This window comes from Carassius auratus, chromosome 8, assembly GCF_003368295.1.
Source record: "Carassius auratus strain Wakin chromosome 8, ASM336829v1, whole genome shotgun sequence".
NCBI classification, from domain to species: domain Eukaryota; kingdom Metazoa; phylum Chordata; class Actinopteri; order Cypriniformes; family Cyprinidae; genus Carassius; species Carassius auratus.
The window spans coordinates 12,026,041-12,050,038 of record NC_039250.1 but is presented as its reverse complement, the minus strand read 5'-3'; the positions used below and the strand labels follow the sequence as shown (position 1 = coordinate 12,050,038).

Sequence of the window (23,998 nt, the reverse complement as noted above, 5' to 3'; positions counted from 1 at the left end):
AAACTTATCTACATCCTGGATGGCCTGGGGGTGAGTACCGTTAGCTACAATTCTTTTTTTTTTTTTCTTTTTTTTGGGGTAAACCATTCATTTAAAACAAGAGCAGGGTTAAACATGTTAAAAATTGTGTTTAAATTAAAACAGTAGATACGAAAACAGAACTTTAAATGCGATTATATCCATGTATATATTTTTTTATTTGCACCCGTAAGATTCCAGATTTTCAAATGGTAGTATCTTAGCCAAATCTGATGCTTATGTATCACATATAGGTGCGATTGTTTATATACCACTTCCTATTTACCTTCTGAAACGCAACAGATCGTCCCGTGATTGGCTCCGGAGGCGCACGTGACCGACGCGACGGCGCAGGATGTCAGCAGCAGAGGGCAGTGTAACCCAGGGAAAGCAGTGACGAGTGATCAGCACAGAACCTCCCAGTCCTTCCAGTGATGTTTATTTCAGGAAACGGGACACAGTCAGTAATTACAGCTACATTCTCGGGTGGTGCACGGATCGCAGACGAAGGCAAGCATGCTGATGTGTGTGTGAACGGGACGTGCTGAAGATGGTGTTTGAGTCGGTGGTGGTCGATGTCCTGAACAGGTTTCTGGGGGACTATGTGGTGAACCTCGACAGCTCGCAGCTAAGCCTCGGCATTTGGGGAGGTAAACGTGCCAGCTGTCAAAGCCGAATGCTTCTTTGCTGTTTGATTTGCTCCAGAGACGTTTTTGCGTACATTCATGATTATACACGAACATATGGTTGCTTACGTTGATAAAGTGAGCTCGAGCTTACCTTGAATCATGCTTTGACTTTGAGCGTTTACAGTAACCCTTAACTCAAAGCTAACCCATGCATAGTGGTTTAAATGGATTGTTATTGAATATAGCATAAACTCATGTCATCTGTTCAGTCCCATGTAGCTCAAACAACATCCAGCTGCTTCTGTACAATGAGAGTTAATGGGGGCTATTGCTGTCAAGATACTAAGTTGAGCAGAATTACCTGGGAAGTAATTAAAGAGACCGCTTTCACTTTTGGATGAGCTTCTTCTTACTGTATAAGAGTTTCATTCAGACACACTGCATGCAACTTCTGTTTACATGCATTATGGGACACAACTGTCTTTAGTTTCTAAATCCAGAATATTTTAATTTGGACATTGATCAGAGATTAGCATTGGCAATATTTTGCAACACAGTACCATTTAATTTCGCTTTATTAATAAAAAAATATCTTAAATAATAATAACAACAGATACAATGTATTTAAATAATGTATTAATAAATATTAAATACTAACATTAACTAAAATGAATACATTATTTACAAATATTATATGTATGTGACTAGCGTTAAACCTTACATTTCTACTATATTCTGTAAAAACTGAGGAGGTTAAAATCAAATATTGTCTCTGCTTTTTGTTAATACAATCAGATATTAATGGAAAAAGTTACACAGTTGTCCGATAAGTAAAAACACCTCCTGTAGAAACGTCTCTTGTTTATATAATACATATATTATATAATATGTCAACAACATTGGGAAATGTTGTGTCTATGATCAAAGCCAACAAACCATCCGTTTTTAAAACATCCTGTAGTCCAGTGGTTCTCAACCAGGGCCCACAGAATACAAACTCTTTAATTATATTAGAACTTAATTCAAATCCTAAATCGAACACTTTTCCCCCCAAGAAGAAGTATAATTATTTGGCTATACTGTATATCACTCCCAGTTTCTGTTAATAGCAGAAGATTAGTAGGATAGTCTAGGATAGTCTCACTTGATTCCTTCATTGTAGTGAATGCTAAATTCGTCAGAGGAATGAGGAATACCGGGATGTTCAATCTTCCCTCATCCTGCAGAGTTTTATGATGTGCCATGTGTCTTATTGACTTACTGATAAGAAGCTTTTAATACATGCATTAATGTTTGCTCAGAGATATATTAATTGTTATAGACTGGTAATATTTAGCCCTGTGCATTGTGTCAATGTTTCTTTCGCAGGTGATGCCATATTAAGAAACCTCGAGATAAAAGAAAATGCCTTGGTATGTCGCTTTCTGTTTCTCGGTCATGTCCTGTAATGTGAATCCTTCTAATGCTTTGTTAAGTTGTGCTTCCTGAACTGTTTCTGAAACAGAGTCAACTGGACATTCCTTTCAAAGTCAGAGCGGGACACATAGGTAAGAGAAGAGAAGTGCAGCGTGATGCACTGATGTTGCTTTGTAAAACCAGTATGCACTGTGGTGGCATAAAGTCAGATCTGAGCTCATGCAGTGGATGTTTGTGTCTTTGTCAGGTCGTTTGGAGTTGAAGATCCCTTGGAAGAAGCTGTACACTCAGTCTGTGGAGGCCACGCTGGATGAAGTTTACCTGCTCATCGTGCCTACAGCTAGTAAGAGCTGAATTTATTGACCCATGAAGATGTCATCAAGGAACTTTACAGCAGGCGGAATAATATAATTATTTCCAGGCGCTGCGTTATATCACTGCGCCCATGCTACAACAGCACAGTTTCTTGATTGTTACACTGGAATGAGAGTCTAGTTCCTAGCCATATCAGCCTAGAAAATCACAACTTTTCTTTTTTTATGTCGGTCTTATTCCATGGTGTAACTACAGAGTTTTAAATAGGAAAAAATATAGCAACTCTTTGGTCGTTTTTGAGTGAGATGCTAACGGTCTAATCAGATTCAATGATCTATGCTAAGCTACAGCTAAAATGCTACCGCACTTTACACGCAGGTATAAAGTATGACGCGGAGAAGGAGGAGAGACAGCTGCAGGAAGCTCGGCAGAGGGAGCTGCAGCGGATCGAGGAGTCCAAACAGAAAGCCGCAGAAAAAGGTTTTCGAAGCTCACTTTGGCTTTACACCGAGACGGGTAACGTAGTTGCTGAATTTGCATTTGTGTTCTTGTATTTCAGAGAATCCAAAGGCGGAGAAGCAGGATACGTTTGTGGAGAAACTGGTTACACAGGTGATCAAAAACCTGCAGGTGAAGATCTCCAACATACACGTCCGCTATGAGGATGATGTGAGTACTTTTGACATTTAACCACATTCTCTGCGCTTCTTCAGCTTGGAGCTTTTATATCCAAAAACCTGCGATATACTGTATATTCATCTGTGTTTACATGTGCTTTATTTCTGAGTGATATGAAGTGTAGTTCTGTGTGCATTATCACTCAAATGTTACCCATGTGTTCAGGTCACCAATCCGAGTGCTCCGCTTTCATTCGGAGTGTCTCTGCAGAACCTCAGTCTCCAGGTAAAACCATAAATAAATTGATTGAATTATGAGATTATCGAATCTCTTAGGGATATTTAACACCAAAATCAAGAAGGGGGAAAAAAGTGCATTTTGCAAAAAGAATATAAAGCATATTTTCTTCTTCTTTCTTTTTTTTTAATGTATTTATTACTATTTTATTACTATTTCTTTATTTTTTTTTTATTCTAACAAATTAAGAAAATATTTATACAATATAATATTTTATTAAAATGTATTAAACATTGTGTAATATATTTATTTTAGTTTTTTTTCTTTACACTCCTTAGATTCTGGGGTGAAATACAGTACGACCAAGTCATGCTTTCATATGTTTCCTAATAGACTCTTTGAATAACAATAAACCATGAACATTTCTGTTGAATTTTCCAGACAGCTGATCAGAATTGGAAACCATGTCTTCTGGATGAGAAAGCCAAGCTGTTTTTCAAGGTTCAAACATGTCGTCTTCACTTCCACAGTTATGAGTAGCATTATTAGCCGGTGTTGTTCGCTAAATCCTGTTTGGTACATCGTTTAGCTTGTACGCCTGGACAATCTGTTCGCATACTGGAACGTGAATTCAGAGCTGTACTCCAACCACAACCCTGAGGAGGCTCTGGTAGGCTCTTCAAATTTGATTAAACTTCTAGTCGAAGAAATTGCACATTTTCATTGTTTGTGTGTTTTATTTTTTTTATATAGCGATACCTGAAGCACAGTGTCGACATCCAGAGCACTATCCCTCAGGATTATCATTTCAGTGAGTCCCTGATGTATTTCATGTGTATCCAACACCAACAGTGATTTCTCTATGAAATGCAAACCAACTTTGTGTTTTTGCTTCAGTCTTTCGTCCAATATCTGCAAACGCCAAGCTGCGCATGAATCCGCGCTCCGATGTGGATTTCTCCTCACCGAAAGTCGATCTAGTAGTCAACCTCCCCGAGGTGGCCGTTGAACTCAGCCGGCCACAGGTGTGCACACTTCATCGGCATATTTGTGATTGTAATAATGAATGTGAATTGACTTTTAGTTGTTTTCTAGTACGTCAGCATCCTGGAGCTGTTGGGGTCGGTGGATATGATGACCCGTAACCTCCCGTACAGGAAGTATCGCCCAGATGTGGCCGTTCACACTAATGCACATCAGTGGTAAGTGCATCTGGAGATTAATTCCCTTTGTTATTTAATCTGATGAGGCTCTGTGCTGACGTTTTTGTGGATCTCGTAGGTGGAGATATGTGATCACAGGTGTTTTGGAGGTCAATGTCAAGCCCAGCCTTCACATGTGGTCGTGGAAGCACATCCGTCGACATCGGCAGCATGTGAAAAAGTACAGAGAGATCTATAAGAAAAAAATCACCAGTAAGAAGCCTGCGGAGAGTCTGCTGAAGGAGCTTGAGGTGGGTGAGCAATGATCACGAACACACAATGAAAATCTGCTGTTATTTACTCATTGTCATGTGGTTTCAAACCCATATGCTGCTATTTTTTCTCGGCATATGGCAGCTTTTTGTTTTTTGGTTTAATAGCTGTGATCACAAGGAACTGTCTCTGTGATCTGGTAAATATAGCTGTTTTGTTTTGGAGTTAGGTACAATGAATTGACAAATCTATCTTTGTTTTGCTTTTGTTTTTATGTTTTGTTTGGGAATTTTGAGTCTTTGTGAACTAGCAAATATAGCTTTTTTTAATGGGATCGTTCAAAAGCAAAAAAAGGTCAAAATACATGTTTTTCAGATGTATGCATCAAAACACTGCTCTACCACGCATCAAAGCAGTCAATGCAATACAATCAAGAATAACAAGAATAAAGGGGTTGGCTGTGTTTACTAAACTGAGGAACTTGTTGCTGATTTGAATGGTGCCGTTTTAAGTGGCCTTTTATTTTTAAAAGTGCATGCTTTTTTTGAAGTTAATTTAAGTTTTCCATGTCTGTTTTTCCCGTTTCTCTTGAAATGTGTCCGTTTTGAATCGTTGTTACTAAAGGTGAGACATGAGGAAAAAAAATAAACGGTCATTTGATAGACTATTCTGTCATAAATTGCATAGCATTTATTTCTGAAATTTCTACCATATGTTTACTGGAAATGAAATTATCATTTAACGCGTCACTCATCTTAGTTCATTGCAATCTCACAATGTTTTGTTATAATCAACAAAGCTCTCTAAACTACACAATGAATCTCTTATTTACATAAAGTTGCACTTAAGAGATGATTCACAAGCGTGCAAATCTCTAATAATGTTTATGATTGGCCAGTGCGTTGAAGAAATCAACATATAGGTCTGTGATTGGCTACGCCGCTCAGTGCCACAAAAACACATTGGGTAGTTTGCCAGATCTTCAATTGTTTGTGCTTTGGTTTGAGGGTATTTGGCCCCGTCTAGTACCCCTGTACAACCGGTCTGCACTGACATTGGGGATTCCATGACTAACCATACGGGGTTTGTAAACTGTCAAATAATATAATGTTTTTTTTTTATTTTATTTTTTTATTTTTTTTTAGTTTGTCTTGTTTTGGAGTTGGTCCGCTGTGGTTACTATGAACGACCTTTGTGAACTGTCAAATATGGCTGTTTTTTAATTGATTTGTTTTGTTTTGAAATTTTGTGCACTGAATTGAGAAATATATCTTTGGTTTGTGTGTGTGTCTGTTAATGTAATTAATTTTACTTGTTTTGAAGTTAACTGTGGTGACTATGAATTGTCTTGTCTTAGTAAGCTGTGGGTATAATATGGTTTTGTTTGATTGTTTTGTTTATTTTTGGTTTTGTTTTGGAGTTTGATGGCTGTGGTCACTGAACTGTCTTTGAAGACTATTCAAATAATTTTCTTTTTGTAATAATAAATAGCATTATGTGGGTTTGGAGTGACATGAGAGTGTGCGCTACATTAAAAATACACCTCAAGGTGAACATAACACTGCTGCTCTGAAAGAGACGAGCCTCTGCCGACTGATGCATGATCTGTTACTTTACATAATAATAAAAATGCAACATAACTACTTAGTTACTCGTTACAATTCAAAAATGTGATTTTCCATAACTCTGGTATCACTTACAAAAAGGAGGTGTGTTTTGATCACAACAGATCCATTTCTATCCTCTAACCTTTGTAAATGCCTTTGATGAATGTTGAAATGAAGGAAGAACCAAATACCAAATGTTTTCATTTCTGTGACTGCTTTGCTTTGAACAGAATGTTTGTATTTTTGTCCATTCTTTAGGAGACTGAGAGAACCCTGGATATCTTCAACATCACAATGGCGAGACAGCAGGCTGAGATGGAGGTGACGTGAAAGCACATCCACATTTCACTCGTATAATAATATATGGATTTGACTCCTTAATACAAAGTGGCCAATGGCTTATATCACTGGAAATGTGTTCCTGTAGTTCAACTAGTGGAGTATGAAGCTAACAGCATAAAGGTCTCTGATAAAATCTCTGGTTTCTGACTGAATAAAGCCATTTGACTCCTGTATATTCTGTGGCTTGTGTTGTAGGCCTCAAAGGCAGGGTTCAGGATATACCGTCCTGGGGTGCAGGTGGAGGAGGAACAGTCACAGGGCTGGATCGGCTGGATGTGGAGCTGGTCTGGAGACAGCAGCACACAAACCAAAGATGTCAAAACCGGAGGTTTGTCTGTGCACTGCATCTGCTTATTCCTACAGAGAATCTCAGACAATGTTTTATAAAAAACATTAATGCCCTAGAAGTTGCAAACAGCTTTGGTTTTATATTTAATTTGATTAAGAAGAGATTTACAATAAATATTTTAACTTCTACTATGTAAAAGGCATACTGCTGTAGAAAAGCACCTTATTTGTTTAGTGTTTGTAAACCAAGTGTTATTGCACTTTTGTTAATATAGCAGTACTTTTAAATGAAAAAGTGCACAATACACTACTTTTGAATTCACTATTGAATTTTGTGCATAACAGCGTGATTAATCGCAGAAAAATCATGCGATTAATTGTGCAAATGTTTTATTGTTGCCCAGTACTAATTTAAATATGCACAGAATTATGTAGATCTGTTTCTGGTAGATTCATTGACCTTCTGGTTCATATCTCTCAGGGTTTGATGAGCTCATGACCCCAGCAGAGAAAGCCAAACTATACGCTGCCATCGGATACAGCGAGACCGCCGTCAATCCAAACCTGCCAAAAAATGTTAGTGACAAACTATCATAACATGAACACCACCTGTCAAAAGTTTTTGAACAGTAAGATTTATAAGGTTTTGTTTTGAAGAAATCTCTTCTGCTCATCAAGCCTGCATTTATTTAATCCAAAATACAGCAAAAAATGTGAAATACTTTTTTAAATAATTGCTTTCTTTTTTTAATAGATTTTAAAATCTATTCCTGTGATTTCAAAGCTATATTCTAGCATCATTGCTCCAGTCTTCAGTGTCACATGATCCATCAGAAATCATTCTAATTGTGCTGTATAAAAGTCAAAAAGCATTTCAGTCCATTGAAGCTACACAACTTAGGTTCATGTAAAGCATCACACCACTGACTTATATTTTTGTTTGCAGTTTGAAAATATGAAGATAAATTTCCAGCTTAATCACCTGTCTCTGTCGATCAAAGAGAGCCGAGAGAAGCCGGAGATCATCAAACTGTCTGTCATTGATCTGAAAGCCATGCTGACTCAAAGACCTGCGGCCCAAGCTATAAAGTACTGCCTTTCTCTTCTCAAGTCCACTCATCTCAGCCACTATTATTTATTTAACTTGAAGGAATTGTCTGTGTTCGATTCGACTTAGTGTCACATACATTTAACTTGTTCCTTAATTGTGAAACAAGGTCAAAAATAATTTACTGTAATGCACTCAAAATGACAGTGGATTGGGCAAGACGTTGCACTGGAAGAAATCTTGCTGTAACTTTCACATGATGTGCACAAGATATACAAGTTGCACATTTGGCTTTTTTAACCCTCCAGAATGTCTTGCCACACACACTTCCTTTTTGTTAGTCAGAGCTCTTGTAACCCAGAGCATGCGGTTATGTGACGTAATGTTTTACTCGCCAGGATCTCTGCTCTACTGTCATCGTTTGAAGTGTCGGGTCTCCCACGGGGCAAGTCGGCCCCCATCCTGCTGTCTCCACGTCGTGTGGAGGGGATGAAAGATACGACTCTACTGAACCTCATGTTTGAGACGAACCCACTGGACGCCAGTGCGGACCAGAGACTCCGCATCGAGTCCCAGCCGCTAGAGATCATCTATGATGCTGTGAGTGTGAGGGAGCATGCCTCCTTGATGCTTTTGAACCCCTTTCTTGAGATTAAGTTAATATCTCAATAATTTAACAACACACGATGCACGCTGCTGTTGGTTAATGGTCACATGACATGCATGTAAAATTAAATAAAATAACAAATAAAATGTATGCATTTAGCAGACGCTTTTATCCAAAGCGACTTACATTGCATTCAGGTTAACAATTTTCTCCTAACATGTGTTCCCTGGGATTCGAACCCCCAACTAGGGTGACTACCTGCTAATAAGCCCAAAGGGGGACAAGGGGTATGTTTCTGAGGGACAATGTGGGACACTGCCTTGCGCGGCGGTGTCCCCACACCATGGGCAGACTCACTGATAGTGGTTTACCTATTTCTAGCACATCCCACCTTACATGGTATATTAATAATGCCCTATTCCCCTAAACATGTGTAATTGCTGATGTATGCTCATGACAGAATTGACAGATGCACTTCCACTTACGATTTACTTTAGCTATTTTATTTATTTTTCATTACAACTTATTCAATTTAAATAAATTATAATATAAGATTATAGGATTAAAATGAATTGTAGGTGCTCAACACCACAGGAACAGTTAAAAAAAAAAAGTCTAAACTCACAACTCCAGAGGTTCACGGAACGAGAAGGGGGAGAAATGATGGTGAACTTGCATGTTAGTAAAGGCAGGCGCATGAAAAAAAACCCAATTTGAAACAGGACACACCTTCTCTTTTTTTTAATTGATGATGGCGGTGCCTCACTTTCTCCATTTTTCGAATTGGAAAGCGTGCATCTAAAAGTTCCTTCCTAGTGTGTCTGGTATGCATGTGTTTGCGCTGTCATGACAACAAAGAAAAAGTTGACAACAACCTAGTTAGCAGTTAAACTTAGGGTAGGGTGTGGCAACAGTACCGTGCTGAACTGTCAAGTAATGTTCGTTTGGGGCTCGAGGATATAGAGCGACCAACTTTTTTTGAGCAAGCATTGATTATGCGTGACACAGTCTCAATTTGTGGGACGCATGAGGGTGGTCACCCTACCCCCAACCTTGCGCTTGGTAATGCAATGCTCTACCACTTGAGCTACAGGAACACTAAAAAGAGAAATATTTAATTTCACTTAAGTATTTTTACAGTATAGGACTGCACAAGTTGGTAAAAAAATGATATTGTGAATATCGTCATAGTGTCATATACGGCCATAGCAATTTGAACTGCTTTTTGATAAACGCTTAATCTTAATTTGAAAATGTCTTTATTTTTTTGTCCACATAGTTCAGCAGCAGTAGTAATATTTAATCTGCCACAGTCTGATGCCAGTAGAATTTTAGAAATATCGGAAAAGTTGAATTATTTATTATTATTACCTTAATTATAAACAAACAAGCAAACGACAACAAAAGAACTGAAAAAGACAGAAATATACATACAGTATAACTCTGTAATAATACAATTGTTCTTTATAGCTAAACATTTTTTTGATACTATAGTCATTTTATTTCATTCTGCAAGTTAAAACACTAATAAACACTCACTTCAAATGTTAAATTCTTAATGTTTTATTTTGGGGGGGAAACTGCCGGAAAGTCTCTTTAATTGTCTTTATGATTACAGGTTTAGAAACGCTTCTTGTGACAAATCTGGTAAAATGGGTCCTGGCCCTTGTTGCGTTCACATATGCAGGCTATCAGAGACTCAAACTTACAGCAGAAGCAGAGATGTTGTTTGTGCAGAGCAGCATTTACTGTAAATCCACTGAATCTGGAGCTGCTCGCATGTAAATGAACACACACCGTGCATTAGAGGGGTTTTATAATCAAGTTAAGCCATGTGCAGACCACTTTATCTATTTTATTGTTTTCGTTTTACGGTTGTGTGATATGAATAATTAATAGTCACAAGCCCCCTGCAGTTCCAACACAAATGTGATAATGGATGGTGTATATTAAGTGTTTCTTGTTCTTTTTGTAGATGACAGTGAACAGTATGTCCGCTTTCTTCATGCCTCCGAAAGACCTGCAGCTGGATGAACTGACCAATGCCACCCTCATGAAGCTGGAGCAGTTCAGAGACAAGACCTCCACAGGTGTGTGCCGATCCACAAGGCTTTACTACTTGCTTTCATTTCCAGATTCAGTGGTGCAGTGTGGATCAGCCAAACAAGCTCTCATAACTCCAGATTCACATGCACCTTTTATAATCTGTGGTTATAAAATAGTAGCTTGTACTAAAACAGTATTGTTCATTGTCCACAGGACTCATGTACATCATTGAGACTCAGAAGGTTCTGGATCTGAAGATAAACCTCATGGCTTCCTATGTCATTGTACCAGAAAATGGCTTCTATGACCCCAAACACAACCTTGCTATTCTGGATTTAGGTCATTTCCAGGTAAAAACAAGCCACTGTCAGTGCACATGGATCTTTATTCTTTTAAATCATACTTGACGTAGGAGTTTTAATAAGCTAGGTTTCAGTGAAGTGCTTCCAATAATGTATATCAGGCAAAACAACAAACAGAAAGATGTCTTGGGAGTTTTTTTTCCCTGATGGGTCATACTTGTTTTTGAATCAAGATAAAGTAAAGAAAAAAAAAATCCAGCAAGCTGCCAAAACTTTGTTTTCAAAGCCGGCAAAAAAATCAGCACCCACCCCCCATGAGGTGATAAAGTGGTCCACAAAAAATAAAATCAATAAAAATTTATTTTTTCTAGGACTGTCAGAGTTAACTTGTGTATGGGTCTTTGATAATTTTTGTCACAAATCATGAAATTATTGACCGCATCTATTGACATCAATGGCTTTTAATAAGAGAATAGTGTATCTACATATGGTTTTGTGAACATTTATTTTGATGTCTTAGTATAATATCACATTAAATGCATGTATATAAATATACATGAAATGATATGGTTGCCTTATATTCTAAAAAGGGCATTACCAGTGTGGGGATGACGGTGTTTACGTAATTGTCTTAAAGTGTGTGTTTGTTGTGTGTAGATGTCCAGTCAGAGCAGAGCCGACCTGCCTCAGCTGTCTGCGAGCAGCAGCACTATAGAGGACATCATGTCTCGAGCTTACGACAGCTTCGATGTCCAGCTCAGCAGCTTACAGTTCCTCTACACCAAAGCAGGTGCGCAGACTTGCACAGTGCTTGATATGATGCAGACTTCACAGGGTTTTACATGCGCTGTGTGTGTTATCAGGTGGTGACTGGAAGCGGGCTCGTCCTCTGAGACAGTCTGCGTTTCACATCCTGGAGCCTGTGGACCTGAAGGTGGTCTTCAGCAGAGCCATGGTGGTGACGGACTCACGGATGCCCAAGTAAGCAGAATATTCCCTGTCTGGTGTGCGTGGGATTGAACTGTCTTGTGCCGCACACATTAGGCATTAAAACATTTGTATCTAATGTTTTTAATTCAGGTTTAAGATTTCCGGTGAGCTCCCTCTGCTGTCTCTGCGAATCTCTGATGATAAAGTGCGTGGTGTCCTGGCATTGCTCAGCAGCATTCCTCTTCCTGAGAGTCGCCCGGCCACACAGACTCGAGCGCCACAAGTTACACCCAAGGTAATTAGAAGAACGCTTATGGGTGTGTCTTCCTAGACAAATATAGATAAGATTGTCATTGTCACTCGACAAACTGACCTTTTGGTTCTTAATTGTTCAACTTTAAATAATAAAATGTAATGCAGAAAATAATGGGTACGAATTATTGAGATTAAATTATGTTGCTGAAATAAAATAATGTATTATGCAGTAAACAACAGTAGACTTTGAAAATGTCAAAAACTAAAACTGAAGCTTCTTTCATTGTAATTTAGTGTAATTTATAATATATGATATTATTTATTATTATTTAATATATTTATTATTAATATTTTCTGGTTTAGTAATTTATTTTTATAATTAGATTTTTTCATTTAAAATTCTACTTTTCTGTTTAGCTTTAATTAAAATGTATTTAAATATTAGTTTTAGTAATTTCACTTCAACTCCAACTCATTTTAAGTTTTTTTATTATTATTATTTTTATATTTATGCTTAATTTTTTCCAGCTTCATTTTAAATAATGAAATTTATTTGTAGTTGTTTTAGTTAACTATAACAACTCTGTCTGATATGGAGTCACAGTTATCATCTCATACCCATAAGTTCAAATATTAAAGCTAATAATTGTTTATTTTATTTAATATTCTCATAACTTTTTTATTTATTTATTTTTTTTACTTAAATTAATTTGGTCATCTATTAGAAATTCCCAAATCAATTCACAAGCAGATTTGATTCAGATAAATTTAGATCTGATTTATTTGGACATATTTCTATTTTGCTTGCTCTTATCCACCAATGTTGTTGAGAATAGTTTTTTTTCTTGCAGCTGTGTGATTTTTGCTTTTTTACATTAGGCCTACAAGCGAGTGAACACACCTCAGCTCACCCCTCGAAGACCAGCCATAGATGACCTGCGTGCATCCATCATATACGGCTCAGGTCAGATGCACCTTCACACAAACAGTGTTACGTTTGTATGACGAGTGCCACGTCTTCTCTGAACATCAGTGATAAAACATAGAGATCTACTCTAGAAATCAAATATCATGACAATAAAATGCTGCCTTGAATTTTTTTTATAGAGGAGGAGTTGTTCTTCGATGCCCCTAGTTCACCGATTGAGGATCTGCCGTTCTTTGAGGCCTCGTCCGACTCTCTGCAGGGTTCAGCCTCTGATAAGCGTCTGGGCATGGTGCTCAAAGACCCCAAGAAGAACATGACCGAGTTATTCTTGGAATTCCAGATCAACAAGGTCTGATTATGCTCTTTATTAGATTTAAACTGTATAAGTTATATTTCAACTTTACCTTTCTGTCCTTATAGAGATGATAACAGATAAATGTGCATTAACATTTCAAGGCTTCAAGTGACATTTTCCCTCCTTTGTTCTCCTCTAGCTTTCCATTCAGCTGTGTCGCTTGTCAGGCAGACAGGAAGTGAGCGTCATGCATCTGTCCATTGATGGATTAGGGACAGAACTCAAACTTCGTACCTTTGATATGTCATCGTACACCTTCCTGCGTGAGATCTGCCTCGAGTGTTCAGAGTACTTGGGTAAGTGCATTGCACACACTACACTGCGCTACTTTTATTGAGCAAGGATGCATTAAATTTATAAAAAAACAGTAAAGACAATTATTATGTTAAAATAGATTTCTATTTCAAATAAAAGCTGTCAAGAGTCCTGGAAAAAAAGTTTCTTGGTTTCCACAAAATATTAAGCAGAGCACAACAATTTTCAACATTTGCAGTAGGGCTGTATGATGTGTAGTTTAAGCATCGATATCGCATTGTACAAATCAACGATAGTCACATCGCAGGATGTGCGATGTAGGCTGTCGTAGTTGATCCATTATCCTATTCATTAACTGTACGGGCCAGCTGCTCCCCGGCCCTTGACGAATGTGATTTGCGGAGCGCGTGCGAGAGAGAGAGCGATCGCAAGAGAGAGAGAGAGAGATTGTGAGAGAGAGCGAGCGAGAGAGAGCGAGAGAGAGCGAGAGAGAGCGAGAGAGAGCGAGAGAGAGCGAGAGAGAGCGAGAGATTGCGAGAGAGCGCGAGAGAGCGCGAGAGAGCACGAGAGAGAGGGAGAGAGCACGAGAGAGCACGAGAGAGAGGGAGAGAGCGCGAGAGATAGAGAACAAGAGAGCGTAAGAGAGCTCACGTGCGTTAGCAAACACACACTTTAAGACAATTAAAACACGAGCGATGTCTTGCTCTCTCTCCCTCGCGCATATTAATCAATTGACACGATGGTGTCGATGTTTAAATAATTTAAAATGAGAATGTAAGTGTGCTCACCCCATTTTTGTTTGTAAGAAAAAATTTGATTCGATTTCATATCGCAATATATATAGCAGAAAAATTAAATATCGCAATGTCATTTTTTTCAAATATCGTGGAGCCCTAAATGGCAGTAATAAAAACATTTCTTGAGGGTCAGATCAGCATGTTAGAATGATTTCTGTATTTAAACAAGCAAGTTATAAGTTCTTTGTGTATTTTTGTGAAGATTCTGAGGACAAGAACGTTCACCTTATCACCACTCTGGATAATACTGAGGAAGATCTGCTTACTTTGGAGTATATCAAGGTAAATTTGCTTGAGTGAGTTCACGTGTCATCCTTCTTTGGGTCCAGGTAAAAGTATAAGCGCTGTTAAATAATACTCTATTCTTTTTCAGGCGGACAAAAATGCACCAGATTTTAAAGCTGTGTATAAAAATACAGAGCAACTAATCAAGGTGAGCTTCTTCACAGATCAGAGCTCTGAATTTCTCTACAGCTGATGTGAGGCACACAGATCACAAAGCTTATAAACCGCATTCTAAAAGTTCTTAAACTATGCTCTTTGCACCAGGTGAATTTCTCCTCACTGGATGTGCACCTGCACACCGAGGCACTCCTCAACTCCATAAATTTCCTAAATAACCTTCTTCCACCACTGAAGAAAGAGGCACAAGAGGAGCAGCCCGTCCTACCCAAGGAGGAAGAGGAGGAAGAAGAGGAGGCAAATATAGAGGATTCTGCTGTTACCAAGAAATCTTGTAAGAAAGTTCATTTTGTGTGGTTCATCTTTTGATCTGTCATGGTATAATTTTAATCTCATATAATTGGCTTGCTCTTCAGCCAATAAGAAGTCAAAGTTTGAGGATGTGGTGAATTTGCACATCCGAGCAGACCTCAGCTGCCTCAAGGTCTTCATTAGAGGAGAGAAAGCCAGAATCTCTGAGATCAGCATCGAGGGTAACACACAGTTCTGTAAATGCACATAAACACAGTAAAGTTAGGATATGTCTCAGTACTGCATGTTCTCTTTTATACCAGGGCTTGTTTCTGAAGTTCAGATGAAGAAGAAGTCCGTAGAGATTCTGGCTAACCTGAAGAACATTGTAATTCTGGATTGTGACAAAGAGGCACTATATAAAAAGGTAAATGTGCTGTATTTTCAAGGATTAATAGATCATAGAACGGGAGCTAAATTGGCACAGTAGACAACTAGCACTCATTTTTATATTATTTTAGAAAAAAAGTTATTAATAGTTTTAGAATTAAAAGCAATAAAATAAGTATTTTAACCTCAAAACAAACAATTTCATGTTTAACAGTTTCTGTGTAATTGGGCTCAAGTAACAGTATTGTTTTTAGATTATACAATTCTTTAAAAAATGTATATATAAATGTATATAAAGAAAAATCGTGACATTAAAGAGATTTATAAAAAAATCTTTATGCTCACAAATTTATGCAAGAATTATGTTAAAGAAAACCTCATATTAATATCAACTTACTGAGCTAAAATAAAATTGGGATTTGTTTGTTTTTTATTTCGTATCATGCATTAAAAGGTGAGAATGTGAGATGGAATTGATTTAAACTAATGTTGGAATGATGATTAAATAGGCAGTGTCCATCGCGGATAAGGAGGTGTTTGATTTCCGCATGGTGAACCATGTGGATGCAACAGAGGGCGATGCCTACACAGACATGCACATTGTGGACACTAGTGTAACTTTGACTGTGGGCTGCATTCAGGTTATCTTCCTCAACAAGTTTGTGTCCTCAATCCTGGTAAGTATTAATTTCTCATTTACAATTGCGTCTACCATTTTTCCTATACAAAGGAAGTTACAGTTGTTGAAAAAGTGCAATAATACTTATACTAATAGTTATCATTTTTATTTTGTTGCACCTGTAAATACTATATATATTACAAAAGAGGAGAGGTCCTAGAACTGAACCTTGGGGGTCACCTACAGTTTTTTTTTTTTTTTTTTACAAAATTACAAAAACAAATTGCTGCATAGTTGTTTTTATTTATTTTATTTTATTTTATTTCACCTGTTTTTCAGTATATATTGTGTTACCTACACTTAAGTATCACAGCAAATTTGGAAATGATCATGTGACTTCCTTTTCCTCTGTTTGCCTTTATATTTGTCTGTTGACTAATGGTCTCTCTCGTCTCTCTTCCTGTCTTTATTTTTGCTCCTCAGGCATTTATTAATAATTTCCAAGAGGCTAAAAATGCATTGGCAGAGGTGACAGCCCAGGCAGCAGAGAAAGCAGCCACAGGGGTTTTGGAGCTGGCAGAGAGAAGTACACGTATCTCCCTGGATGTAGACATCAAAGCTCCGGTTGTTTTCCTCCCACAGTCCTCTGTTTCCCAAAATGTAATTGTGGCAGATCTGGGTTTAGTGACTGTAAAGAACCACTTTGAAATTGTCTCCTCGCCAACTCACACCAAGATCCCCCCTGTCATGGACATCATGGCTGTGGCACTGAGTGATCTTAAAATGTACAGGTTAGTTCAGCATTTTTGCATAAATTTACTTGTTTACTTGTTTGAATTGATGAATTAATTAATTTAATGTGACTCATTGATTAATTGATGTCTATAATATGTCTTTATTATCCCAGGACCACTTTTACTGATGGACAGTTTAGGAGTGAGATTCAGTTACTCAAACCAGTCAACATGGACCTGTCAATCAAACGCAATCTTTCTGCCACCTGGTATCACAGCATACCTGACATCCAGATTAATGCACACCTCAAACCCATGAGTGTAAGTGCATATTTGTGTTTGTTTCTATGTCAGACTTCAGGTGTAGGAGATAACATTAATGTGCATTTTTTGCAGCTAATCTTGAGTCAGGAGGACCTAACTATAGTGCTGAAGACTCTAAGTGAGAATCTGTCTGAGACTTCTGAAGCTCCTCCAGCTCCTTCCAGCTCTGATAAAGGAGACATGACTTCTACCAAGGATTCTCAGAGTTCTGGAGGTATAAACTACACACAAATACAGATAAAAAAATGAAAAAATGAAGAAATCAAGCATGCTTTTTGTGTACTTTCTGTGTGTCTTTGGATATCCTGCTGTTTAAGCATGAATTTAACATCATTCTACATAAACTGATGTAAATAATCTTTTTTGTTATAAATATGAAGTTGCTATGACATTATGTAAAATAATATTTAATGACATTTTAAAATACAATTCAATCTAATAATGGTTTTAATGATAGCCTTAGTTTCGATATACTGTACAATTAAGCCTTACACATTAAAATTTCACCGCATTTTTAACCTTATTTTGCATGTTTATTTAAAAAAAAAAAAACACTGTATAACATTGTTTGCTCATTATCATGAGATGTATGTACATAAAATATGTATATACTGTATAATGTAACATTTAAAATGTCTGTTATTATTTTACATTTTAACCAAAGATTCAATCTGTAATATAATATGTAAATGCATTTACAAAAAAATCATCACTCTCTAAAATGTATACAATAATTGTGAATGATTTAAAATGTTAGTCAGAAGTTGCATAATTTTAAGACCGATTTTGTAATACTTAGCACAAATTACTCATATATTTTATTAATATAAACACATTTCCCAATTCAGGATTTGGATGTCTTGGAGTACATCTGGTTAAAAAAATTAATAAACAACTAAAATGTTTTTGGGTTTTTTGTGCGTAAACAGTATTTTTGTGTGTGTGTGTGTTGTAGGGAACACTGTTGTGACCGCAGCAGTGGTGGAGGGCCAGAAAACAGGCAAACTAAAGAACACTCTGAAACTGGACTTCAAGTTTGACTCCATGACACTGGTTCTGTACAGCCCAAACAACGAGGTGACATAATACACTCAGTTCAGTCTAGATCAGAGTGTAATGATTACATGTGAAACCAGGTTTACATTTGTAGCATTCTGGTTCAGTTTTAGCAATCTGTTTGTGTACAGATCCAGTTATCAGACTCCCGTGATGAGAGTTTGAAGTTGGCAGAGTTCACACTGGGCACCATCTCCACCGCTGTGCACATGTTCTCTGACAGCTCCATGAAAGCCTCCCTCAAACTTACAAACTGTCTGCTGGATGACAAGAGACAGAGGGTGAAAATGATCACATCCAGGTAAAACTCGACCCACTCCAGTTTGTTTTAATTCTTGTTTTATGTGTACAAATTTCCTTCCTGCCCTGTACAACTGACATTAGTCGTTTTTCCTACAGTACATAGATTTAACAACTAATTGATAAATCTATAATCATCAGTTATTTCGCTCTGTGCATGAAGAACATCTTTATCTGAAATCATTAATATTGTAACATTTGTATCTTAAAACTTTTTTGCACAAAGTACATATTTGATATTCAATAAACTGATTAATCAAAGAAAGATCCAGCTGATTAATTGACTATAAAAAAATCTTATTTGCATCCTTATGGTAAACAAAGTTAGTTATTCAGTCACTAAATGTCATTAACTGTTTACCCTAATTTAATGCTGGTTTAGGATGATGGCGATGCGTCAGGCCAGGGAAGGGGATGTGATGGTAGACGTCAGTTATAGACAAGGCCGGGACGGCACCGTGCTGGACACCCTGGTTCAGGACCTCTATCTGTGTGCCAGCATGGAGTTCCTGCTCACAGTAGCTGATGTCTTTCTTAAAGCTTTGGCAGATGGCTTCTCTGGTCCCCCTAAAAACAACAAACCTGTTAGTTCATCTAAAGACCCAGGTTAGTGACCGCACTTCATTACTACCTTGATAAAGACAGATCTTCTTCAAGAAAGTGTTATTAGACTAAAGATGTCAAATTTAGCAATTTTGATTATTTTGTTGTTTGAATATTTGAACAGACAATATTTCAAACAAAAGATCAGAAAAAAAAAACAAAGCAAACATGTTGGTCTAGCTTCATACAATCTTTTTAACAATACTTGATAAAAGCAACGCTTTGAACCGGGGATTCTAATTCCAGATGTGAAAGACAAATAATAGTGCCCCCATACGGCATAATAGTGAAAACATGAAATGCTGTAAAATATCAATGGCAGGGAATCATTGTGTTATAAATGATAGAAAATTGTATCAATGGTGAATCAATTGTGTCTTTCCTTTGCTAGCGGTTGCTGTGCCAGTGGTTGCCAAAACTGAGATGAACATTGTGGTAAAAAATCCTGAGATCGTTTTCGTGGCCGACCTCACACGTGCTGAAGCTCCGGCTCTCGTTATGACGACGCAGTGTGAGCTGGTGATGAAGAACGAGCCCAGCGGTCAGTCAATGACTGCTGCAATTTCAGACCTGAAGGTGGTGGCATGTCCTCTCCTGCGAGAGAAGCGGGAGCACAATGTGACGACGGTGCTTCAACCCTGTCAGGTGTACTTCCAAAGCAACCAGTCGCCTACCGAGCCTCAGGCCATCAATCTGTCCATCAGCTCGCTCACGCTCAAGGTGAGGCTAAACATCTGAAATTGTGATAATTTCATATTTTGAATTCGTAGAGACTTAAAGGGATAGTTCACCCAAAAATGAAAATTCTGTCATTAACCCTCTCGAGTCTAAGGGTATTTTTGGGGCCTGGAGAAGTTTTGTCATGCCCTGACATTTGTGCTTTTTTCAGTTGCTTATACACATCTAAATGGCTAACGCTAATCTCATTGTAATCAGCACAGACTGGGCTATAATAATATGTGAAATGCATGTATGTACATGATTGTGTTTTTGAGAAAAAAAAATGTTATGCGTGGTTAGTGAAAAACTAAAAATGTTAAATCACTTGAATAAGGCAAAAAAACACATACAGAACATTGGTTCCCGGGACTTTTGAGAACTGGAGCTTGAAGCCTGGAATTTTTCTTTCTAAATTATGTGAAAATCATCTTGTTTACTCATTCACAGAAAACAATATATTGATTTAAATTTTCTAAGACACTTTTTGTTGGTAAAAGTCATATGTGAGTAGGTGTCAACTATCATGAATATCATTGTGATTTACACCTGAGAAGACAAAGGCCTGCATAATGAGCTGCATAATGAGCTGCATAATGAGCCATTTAGTCAGCTGTGCCACTGAGGGGGAAGAGTTACAAGAAAGAATGTGAGGACAAAATAAATCTATATAATTTTATGTTTGTAGTTTATTTAGAATATATTTAATTATCCCACATCATAATTCATTATCCACTTGGGAGTGGTGCAGTTAAACAGTTTATTAGGAACAAACAAAGCTGACTTTCAAACTAATATTTTTGCATCCAGTCACACAATCCTTCAGAAATCCTTTTAACAATCTTATTTTCTACAAAAAATAATTATCATTATTATTATTATTATTATTACTAATGTTGAAAAGAGCAGAGAATATTTTTTACAGGTTTTTTAGGGGGGATAAATTGAAAGAACAGCATTGTGTTACATTTGTTACAGTTATCTTTATTTGTTATATTTATATTATTTACATCAAGCTTTTGTATTGTATATTGTTATTGAAACTTAATAATATTTCACTTGATTATACATTTAGTCAGGAATTATAGTTTGGAAAAAGTCTTTGGAAAAAGTCTAACTAGTAAAATGTTTACACGTTATGTAAAAAACTAGTACAAGTGTATAAATAAATAAAAAGACACTTACTCGTGTTTATGATCTCCGCTGAATAAAGTGCTTCATTCTTTTTTTCTGAGGAAATCTCCAATCCTGAGGTAATCCACATCACATATTTTTGGGGTGAATTGTTTTATTCCTCTCATCAGGAAGCAAACAGTGAAATTGAAAAACTTGAACAGTCTCACTGTGTTGTCTTCAGTTGTGTGGGCGTCTTCAATCCGCGCGCTTCAGTTTGAAACATTCGAATCTGAATAGAATGTTCAGCGCGGGGGCGTGGTCACATTAGAAGATAATGAAGGGAGACGTGAAAAACGGACATCGCATTGTTTTCATATGGATTAATTCATCACAGAATATTTGTTTTCAGCAACACTTGTTTAGTTTAAAAGTAGACATGTCAGGATTTCTATAGATATCTCTCTCATATCTCTTCATTGAGTATTCACTGAGTTACAGTTCATTTTAATGACGTGTTTGTAAATGAAGATCAGCGCAGACAAAGGTTGCAGACAGCACACCTTGTTTGTTATCTTTATTTTATAAATGCACAAAGTATTGGTGTTGTTATGTCTGTATACAAAAAAAGTAGACCCCGTTACAGATTCGATTGATGTATTGCTCTTATCTGTACGATCAAAACTGAAAGTGTAATTTAGGTTCTTTTAGGGGTTATCAGGAGAAAATGGCTCCTAATGCGTATAACCGTTAATCGACTTCAGAGGGTTAATTACTCACCCTCATTGCATTCAAAACCTGTAAGACCTTCATTCATCTTCAGATTGCAAATTAAGATATTTTAAAGGAATCTGAGAGCTCTCTGACCATGCATAGACAGCAAGGGTCCTTACGCGATCAATGTCCAGAAATGCAGCAAGGACTTTGTTAAAATAATCCATGTGACATCAGAGGTTCAACAGTAATTTTACGAAGCTACGAGAATACTTTTTGTGTACAAAGAAAAAATTATAACATAATTGTCCTTGATATTTTTGTAATATCCTTGCTGTCTATGGAGGATCAGAAAGCTCTCAGATTCCATCAAAAATATCTTAGTTTGTGCTCTGAAGACGAACGAAGGTCTTACGGGTTTGTAACGACATGAGAGTGAGTAATTCAAGACAGAAATCACATTTTTGGGTGAACTAACCCTTTAAAGGAATAGCATCAAACCTGTTTTTTTTTAAAGAGCCACACAGATAGGAAATCAAAAATTACCTGTATTACAGTGTATGATAATTAAACCGAAAAGTACACGATTTATAAAGTTATTGGCTTCTAAAGTAAGGAGTCGACTCTGAATCGCTGAAATGAGTCGTTATAGATTTCAAATCTTTTGCCCATCTCTATGTACGTCACTAGGAACACTTTGCATAATAATCTCCGCCTACCGTCTTGAGAGAAACGGAACTCTGACCTGTCCCACCCCACACACAGACGCTCTGGTTGGTGTGATAGCATCATGTCGAGGAGACAGTGTGTTTTTAATTGTAAAGGCAAGTTTGTTTTATTTTCACTGCCAAAGAATGAAGATCAGAAGAACCAATGGCTTTTGCTGTGTTCACAACATTTCACTGATGACTTTTCTAATCTCGGTGAGTTCAAGGCGGGATTTTCAAAGCGTTTGGGTTCATTACCAACTTTATTTGGACCAACGAGCATCTCCGAATCACAACGCGAAGTATGATTATGAAGTTATGTGTTTGTTTTCTCCCGAGCGTCTTATCAGTATGTGTGCTGTCTGCAGCCTGTCTGCGCTGATCTTCATTAACAAACACGTCATTAAAATGAAGTGTAACTCCGTGAATACTCAATGAAGAGACATGAGAGAGATATCTATAGAAAGATTGACATGTCTTCTTTAAAACTAAACAAGTGCTGCAGAAAACAGATATTCTGTGATAAAGTAATCCATATGAAAACAACGCAATGTCCGTTGTCCGTTTTTCACGTCTCCCTTCATTATATCTAATGTGAGCGAGACTGTTCAAGTTTTTTATTTTACTGTTTGCTTCGCGGTGAGAGGAATAAGACATAATTCACCCCAAAAAGATGCTAATGCATTGTTTACCATGAAGTTGTGTGCGGAACAACCAATCAAACCTGACTATGTTAGTTGACCAATCAGAACACAGTATGCTACCGAAAGTTGGAGTTTAAAGAAACTGAATCTTTTGAACAGCTTCGCGCGAACCGTTTGGGGATCTCTGAGAATTGAGGTAATTTTAAAATGATATTTTGACAAAATTACAATGTTTTTTAACCTTGGAGGGATTTAAACCTGTTGTACAGGACTTATAAACAGTGATAGGAAGCTTAGAATTTTCCTCTTACTGGCTCTTTAGATTCTGAGGGTCAGTAAAAGGGTGTAATATCATTGATAAAATCTACTCTCTTCCTGTTCCCTAAGGTGTCTCCCATCATCATAAACACAGTTATCACCATTCAGTCAGCGCTGAGCCCTGCAGCCGAGACCCCTGAGGAGCTGGAGAGTCCTATGCCCCAGGATCTGTGGGATCGTCGCAACCTGCGAGACCTAAAGCTCTGGTTCCTGGAGGAGGAAGAAGAGAAAGTCACCCGGTCTGTCATTCCACTCGTTCCTCATGGAGAGTCTCTGAAAATGAACATCCAGTCCATCTGCCTGACGTTGGAGGCCGGTGTGGGCCATCGTACTGTGCCCATGCTGCTGGCCAAAGCCTCGTTCAAGGGAGACGTGAAAAACTGGAGTACTCTCATTAACCTGCACTGTCACCTGGACCTGGAGGTAAGAGAATATTGTAATGCATTGTATACGGATCCAGATCATGAAACTTTAGATAGTGCAGGCTGATAGGCCCTTTATATGCAGTCTGCTGGCAATCACTTCATTTATTACATAGCATTAGCTCATTGCTAGCATTCTGCAACTGATGAGATTGCTAGCTCAGCATTTAAATAATCTAGCTCAGTTTGGACTGTAAACTTGTCCTGCTGTGTCTATTTGAGTTCCTCTGAAACCC

The 23,998-nt window shown here is 37.6% G+C and overlaps 1 protein-coding gene across 3 annotated transcripts in view; it reads left to right on the top strand.

The window, feature by feature from the left end:
• The first annotated feature begins 371 nt into the window (after nucleotides 1-371).
• The window catches only part of vps13a (vacuolar protein sorting 13 homolog A), a 54,799-nt gene continuing 31,172 nt past the window's right edge, over nucleotides 372-23,998 (top strand). For 2 of the 3 annotated variants that reach the window (XM_026269692.1, XM_026269691.1), the window contains exons 1-40: nucleotides 372-668; nucleotides 2,016-2,059; nucleotides 2,152-2,194; nucleotides 2,311-2,406; nucleotides 2,757-2,858; nucleotides 2,938-3,047; nucleotides 3,222-3,281; nucleotides 3,675-3,734; nucleotides 3,823-3,903; nucleotides 3,987-4,044; nucleotides 4,131-4,258; nucleotides 4,329-4,435; nucleotides 4,515-4,686; nucleotides 6,514-6,576; nucleotides 6,793-6,925; nucleotides 7,367-7,461; nucleotides 7,832-7,974; nucleotides 8,332-8,533; nucleotides 10,516-10,630; nucleotides 10,800-10,936; nucleotides 11,546-11,678; nucleotides 11,752-11,869; nucleotides 11,969-12,113; nucleotides 12,953-13,037; nucleotides 13,181-13,350; nucleotides 13,496-13,652; nucleotides 14,611-14,690; nucleotides 14,782-14,841; nucleotides 14,958-15,144; nucleotides 15,227-15,343; nucleotides 15,425-15,528; nucleotides 16,001-16,168; nucleotides 16,594-16,901; nucleotides 17,018-17,165; nucleotides 17,241-17,382; nucleotides 18,124-18,245; nucleotides 18,356-18,525; nucleotides 18,907-19,130; nucleotides 19,519-19,847; nucleotides 23,410-23,763. In XM_026269692.1, coding sequence (XP_026125477.1) covers nucleotides 569-668; nucleotides 2,016-2,059; nucleotides 2,152-2,194; nucleotides 2,311-2,406; nucleotides 2,757-2,858; nucleotides 2,938-3,047; nucleotides 3,222-3,281; nucleotides 3,675-3,734; nucleotides 3,823-3,903; nucleotides 3,987-4,044; nucleotides 4,131-4,258; nucleotides 4,329-4,435; nucleotides 4,515-4,686; nucleotides 6,514-6,576; nucleotides 6,793-6,925; nucleotides 7,367-7,461; nucleotides 7,832-7,974; nucleotides 8,332-8,533; nucleotides 10,516-10,630; nucleotides 10,800-10,936; nucleotides 11,546-11,678; nucleotides 11,752-11,869; nucleotides 11,969-12,113; nucleotides 12,953-13,037; nucleotides 13,181-13,350; nucleotides 13,496-13,652; nucleotides 14,611-14,690; nucleotides 14,782-14,841; nucleotides 14,958-15,144; nucleotides 15,227-15,343; nucleotides 15,425-15,528; nucleotides 16,001-16,168; nucleotides 16,594-16,901; nucleotides 17,018-17,165; nucleotides 17,241-17,382; nucleotides 18,124-18,245; nucleotides 18,356-18,525; nucleotides 18,907-19,130; nucleotides 19,519-19,847; nucleotides 23,410-23,763 — 5,370 coding nt within the window. In that variant the 5' untranslated portion in view covers nucleotides 372-568. The remainder of the gene's footprint in view (nucleotides 669-2,015; nucleotides 2,060-2,151; nucleotides 2,195-2,310; nucleotides 2,407-2,756; nucleotides 2,859-2,937; nucleotides 3,048-3,221; nucleotides 3,282-3,674; nucleotides 3,735-3,822; nucleotides 3,904-3,986; nucleotides 4,045-4,130; nucleotides 4,259-4,328; nucleotides 4,436-4,514; nucleotides 4,687-6,513; nucleotides 6,577-6,792; nucleotides 6,926-7,366; nucleotides 7,462-7,831; nucleotides 7,975-8,331; nucleotides 8,534-10,515; nucleotides 10,631-10,799; nucleotides 10,937-11,545; nucleotides 11,679-11,751; nucleotides 11,870-11,968; nucleotides 12,114-12,952; nucleotides 13,038-13,180; nucleotides 13,351-13,495; nucleotides 13,653-14,610; nucleotides 14,691-14,781; nucleotides 14,842-14,957; nucleotides 15,145-15,226; nucleotides 15,344-15,424; nucleotides 15,529-16,000; nucleotides 16,169-16,593; nucleotides 16,902-17,017; nucleotides 17,166-17,240; nucleotides 17,383-18,123; nucleotides 18,246-18,355; nucleotides 18,526-18,906; nucleotides 19,131-19,518; nucleotides 19,848-23,409; nucleotides 23,764-23,998) is intronic. The other variant, XM_026269693.1, reaches the window with a different exon arrangement.